This window comes from Odontomachus brunneus, unplaced genomic scaffold (assembly GCF_010583005.1).
Source record: "Odontomachus brunneus isolate Ranch 3 - 2012 unplaced genomic scaffold, Obru_v1 Obru_scaffold_075, whole genome shotgun sequence".
Classification (NCBI taxonomy): Eukaryota; Metazoa; Arthropoda; class Insecta; order Hymenoptera; family Formicidae; genus Odontomachus; species Odontomachus brunneus.
Window position 1 is genome coordinate 217,435 of NW_022639525.1, and position 5,139 is coordinate 222,573.

At 44.0% G+C, this 5,139-nt stretch overlaps 2 protein-coding genes across 35 annotated transcripts in view; both read left to right on the forward strand.

Annotated features, from left to right (window-relative positions):
- LOC116847245 (myosin heavy chain, muscle) overlaps nucleotides 1-5,139 on the forward strand; it is a 44,311-nt gene that overhangs the window by 21,208 nt on the left and 17,964 nt on the right. For 22 of the 34 annotated variants that reach the window (XM_032822060.1, XM_032822057.1, XM_032822062.1 and 19 more), the window contains exons 12-13: nucleotides 2,544-2,723; nucleotides 2,828-3,246. In XM_032822060.1, coding sequence (XP_032677951.1) covers nucleotides 2,544-2,723; nucleotides 2,828-3,246 — 599 coding nt within the window. Of the gene's footprint in view, nucleotides 1-215; nucleotides 387-2,543; nucleotides 2,724-2,827; nucleotides 3,247-4,110; nucleotides 4,229-5,139 lie in introns of all 34 variants that reach the window. The other 12 variants (XM_032822065.1, XM_032822063.1, XM_032822064.1 and 9 more) reach the window with 2 other exon arrangements.
- On the forward strand, nucleotides 393-2,537 carry LOC116847251 (myosin-7-like). Its single transcript, XM_032822077.1, has one exon. The coding sequence runs from the start codon at nucleotides 1,248-1,250 to the stop codon at nucleotides 1,482-1,484; it is 237 nt and encodes a 78-aa protein (XP_032677968.1). The 5' UTR covers nucleotides 393-1,247; the 3' UTR covers nucleotides 1,485-2,537.

Below are 5,139 nucleotides of genomic sequence, written 5' to 3' on the forward strand. Positions count from 1 at the left end.
CCCCCCCCCCCCCACCTCGGAATATGTCGAACGATGAAAGTCACAAACCAAAGTCATCGGTCGAGCATCAGACTCTCTGTACCAGACAGCACTAATGACGGCTGGTCCCGCCTTGTTTCTTTTTCTGTTCATCGCTTAACCCTCTTCATGCGCGATACTGCATGGACACCGCACCCTTCTCTCTCTCTATCTCGGTCGGTCGATCGGTCGAGCAGTTCAACAGCTTTGAGCAGCTGTGCATCAACTTCACCAACGAGAAGTTGCAGCAGTTCTTCAACCACCACATGTTCATCCTCGAGCAGGAGGAATACAAGCGCGAGGGCATTGAGTGGACGTTCATTGACTTCGGCATGGATCTCCAGCAGACTATTGATCTGATCGAGAAGGTACCACCTGGCCGACCGCCGGCTGGCAGGTCGAGCGCGATCGTGAGATCGCGAGGACGCCCGAGGACGAGATTCCTCGCGCGAATTATATAGATCTGCTAGAGAACGCCGCTGAATGTGTTCCTGTCTTGTCTGTCTGCTCGATCGATACTAACTCTACTTCCTTCGTCATCGTTTTTTTATTCTCCGCCTCTCGCCGCGTCAGTTGAACAGTGGCAGGATCTTGTAGTGTAAGAAAACACTTGAATTGGAAATAATTGTCGATTTTGTCAAAGATCAACATCAAAGCGATACTGGCTATCGACGTAACGCAGTGTCGTAGTTTTCTCTTTCCTTCGAATTGGATGCACCAAATTGAAAATGCTTCTATAGAGTGAAAGTACAAATATTAATAAATATGTAACTGAATTTTATTTGAGAATCAGATGAAAAACTCGGAACAGAAAGATTTCTGTAAGAGATTCTACTTAATCAATTATCTCAACCGAGCTTTGATGCAGCTGAATGTTCAGACAAATATTTTGAGTCACAGTAAAAAAAAAACATTTCAACGAATTTTCTGTCTGGTCCCCGTTCAGTTATCTGAACTGGAATTTTTTTCTGTCTACCTTACACAGTTGAATTAATTGTTAGAGTTAGAGTCATAACACAACATTTCCCTTGTGCCACTGTCGACTGCGCCGCGAAAGGTTCCAGGATTAGCGGAAGAACTACCCGGCTGGACACGGACGGTGTTCTCCGCGCGCATCTCTAATCCTTGTTTCTTTTCTCTCTTTATCTCTCTTTCTCTCTCTCTTTCTCTCCTTCTCTATTCGCTGTGTGCCTGTGTTGCGTGTTGCATCGACCGCATCGCCGTGGTGCATGCAGTACAACAGCTTCGAGCAGCTCTGCATCAACTTCACCAACGAGAAGCTGCAACAATACTTCAACCACTTCATGTTCGTGCTTGAGCAAGAAGAGTACGAGCGCGAGGGTATCGCGTGGACCTTCATCGATTTTGGTTTGGATTTGCAGCCGACGATCAATCTGATCGAGAAGGTAAAGCGTCGGTCCGTCCAGGACTCGGGCTCGAGCTGGATCCAGCTGGATCCGTCGTAACCAGGCTCTCGCTTGACCTAGTAGCTTGCGAGATTATTGTTTAAGCTATTACGTTGTTTGCCTCTGTGTATATATATATATATATGTGTGTGTGTGTGTGTGTGTGTGTGTGTGTGTACTTAATTATATATGCACTTGATTTCACGAATGTGTTGCGAGTCTAACGCGCAATATTTCATAATAATTTTTACTCACGCGAAAACCCTTTATAGTATAGGTACAAAGGGATACACGCAAATAAAATCAGATTGATTCGACAAAAACTTCCACAAAAGAGACCGCCAGAAATTTCACCCGTGTGGAATGTTTCCTTCCGGTTTGTACTTGTGACTGAAAAATCACGCGTTAGACTCAGAACATCGTGCACACGCTGTAACGTGTACTGAATGAAAGGACCGATGCGTTGGAGGAGGCGATCGCGTTCTCATAGCAATGAAATATCAGTGAGAACGTCAGCAAAGGTCCAAGTTCGCCAAAATCGCGACGAACTTCACCGACGCATCGCTCTAAGGAATCTAAAGAAGTAGAATTACGATAACGCAATACTAAGAGTAGCGTTGGGCCTTCCCTGTACGTGTCCCGTAGTCTGTGCAAGATTAATTATTAATCGGCAATTAATTTGTACGAATCTTGGCTCACACGAGCGACTTATTCGCCAATTTAACTTAACCGTCAAAGAGAACTTAATTTGTACATTAATTAGTCGATTTAACGAAGTTGGCGATAGCAAGTAGATAACAAGAGAGCCTGTCGGCCAAGTAGAGCCAAGTATTTAGTCTGTTTTTAGTAAAAAGTTGGGACACTAATAATAACGAGAGTTCCGCGGTTCCGAAGGTTGCCTTCGTCGTCGCAACTTCATCGAAGACGAGTTTGTCGAGCAATGTAACGAAGTGACATTCGCGTAATTACTTCGAGATTCCGTAGAAAGGGTTAATCTTGGTCAATGTACAAAATCAGCATTACTTTCGCGTAAACGCTACTCTTGGCAAATGCGAAGTCCACGAGTCGTCGCGGAGACTGACGCGCAACTTTTCTTTATCTGTTTCCTCGCAATCGCAGCCCATGGGTATCCTCTCCATCCTTGAAGAAGAGTCTATGTTCCCGAAAGCCACCGACAAGACCTTTGAGGAGAAGCTGAACAACAACCATCTCGGCAAGAGTCCCAACTACTTGAAGCCGAAGCCGCCTAAACCGGGCCAACAGGCGGCTCACTTCGCCATCGGTCATTATGCCGGCAACGTACGTTTGCTCGACTACTTGAGATATTTAAGAAAGCGCGCAAGAGATTTTCAGACACGCGAGATTCTCGGAAGCAGTACTGAAAGACACCGCTCGCATCTCAGGTACCATACAACATCACCGGCTGGCTGGAGAAGAACAAGGACCCGCTGAACGACACGGTGGTCGATCAGTTCAAGAAATCTACAAACAAACTGCTGGTGGAGATCTTCGCCGATCATCCCGGTCAGTCTGGTGATGCCACTGCCGGCGGCGGCGGCAAGGGCGGACGTGGTAAGAAGGGCGGTGGTTTCTCCACGGTGTCGTCATCCTACAAGGAGCAGTTGAACAATTTGATGACCACTCTGAGAGCCACTCAGCCTCACTTCGTCCGTTGCATCATCCCCAACGAGTTGAAGCAGCCGGGCGTGATTGACTCCCACTTGGTGATGCATCAGCTCACCTGTAACGGTGTACTTGAAGGCATCCGTATCTGTCGTAAAGGATTCCCCAACAGGATGGTCTATCCTGACTTCAAGCTACGGTAAGAATCGTCCTTTTAATGATCAGCTAGCTCGACAATCGATGTCCGAAAGGTCTCGAGAAATCGAATTAGGAGTTTTGCGCGATCTTTTGCAAATAGTTCTGTTGGGATTCGTCCTCTATACAGTAATATTTTAGTATTTCAGGATTCTTTATTTTGTTTCTTTTTTTCTGAGAAAAAGAATGCGGCCAAGTTTAATTCTGTTTTGCAGTATATTTGAAATCTTAAATAATTTTTTTATAAAATCGCATCTGTTAATTTTAACTAATGCGAATTAGTCAATAATAAGTACGATTGGTCAATTCCGTTGGAATAGCTGGTTAAGTTAACCAAAGTTCGTAGAAATGGGCATTAGTGCGTCTGCAGCCGACTTATTACCAACATTATGAATATCAACAATGGTCAGAGACACTTTTGATACTTATACACCACTTGGTCACATCACTTTTGATACTTATACACCTTTAACCTACTCATTAATAGCTACAATTTGTTAAAAAATAATTTAAAATTTTAAGTGTCACAAAATGGACCTAAAAGCTCATGAGAGTTTGGCCGCTCTCTTTAGAAGAAAAATTCAGAATTTTATTCTAGGACTCAAATAGCATAAGTTATTCTCGATCCTTGAGAGTTCTAACGGTGATTCATGAAAATCTGTTATCATCCATCAATTCCTATCGAGTCGAGATTATTATTTTGATTTCTTTTCCGTTAGTACATTGGCAGATTTCTGTGGACACTTTAAGAGAGAATCTCCCCACTTTTCGCGCGAACGAGTTTTAGCGAGAAAGCATCGGAAGGTGTTACACATTCGTATGGCATCGATTCACAATATAACGTGACTTTTATGTTGTGACCGTATAGTTACATGATCCTAGCGCCGGCCACGATGGCGCGCGAGAAAGAATCGAAGGTCGGCGCGGCTAAATGTTTCGAGGAGATCGGTCTCGATCCGGACAGCTACAGGATCGGTCACACCAAGGCTAGTTAACGCATCCCCGATAGAAACTGATTTGACGATTTCGCCCCGTTGTCTCTAGATTAGTAAAGCCACCGTTCGCTCTCCATTATCGGAATTAGAGATAAATTTTCCCGTGTGGATCGTCCTCGACCTGAAAGTCGCTATATAGAAATACATTTTACAATAGACCTTGCACGGGAGAAAACTGCTGTGGTTGCTACATCCACGTACATAATCTACAGTTAGAGAGAAAATTTATGCGACTTCAAGTTAAATAGATCTGGCATTGAATGTTATTATATGCCTACCTATACAGTTCTCACAGCCACACTTCAGAATACTATAGTTACTACACCATCTTGTACGTATGGGCGAAAAATAACATGAATATTTTGTTATGGCAACCACTTAGGCAAGTGATATCCTTAGGGCCGGTTTTTCAATAATAGTTTAAACTTAGATTTCAACTTAAACTCTGTTTAAACAAAACGCATTGTTAGAATAGAGTTTAAACTTGAATCCAAGTTTAAACTGTTATTGAAACACCGGCCCTTAAGGTTTTCTCCATACATAGATAAACAAAAGAAAATACAGAAAGGGCTTTATACCAGAAAGCTTTGGCGACTTTCGATCGATTCGAAGTTCAAGTCGATTTTAAATCGACGCAGTCGACTTCGAGGACGATCCATGCCCCCTGCACTGTCGCCCCGTGAATTCAGCACGTTGTGCTCCCCTCTTTACCGAATGCGATATCAACCGTATTGAACGAATGCCACAAGATTGATCGTTTTTACCCGTCCCGGCTCGAGAAGAATTGAATTAGAGAAGTAAAATGAGAGAGAACCGATCCCGTGCGTTTGGTACCCGATTAGATTAGCGTCACGCATCAAATTAGAGTAGTGTAGACCCTGTGCACACTACCCCCCCCCCCC

Coding starts and splice junctions, on each gene's coding strand:
- LOC116847251 (XM_032822077.1), top strand. CDS start 1,248: ATGCAGTACAACAGCTTCGAGCAGCTCTGCATCAACTTCACCAACGAG.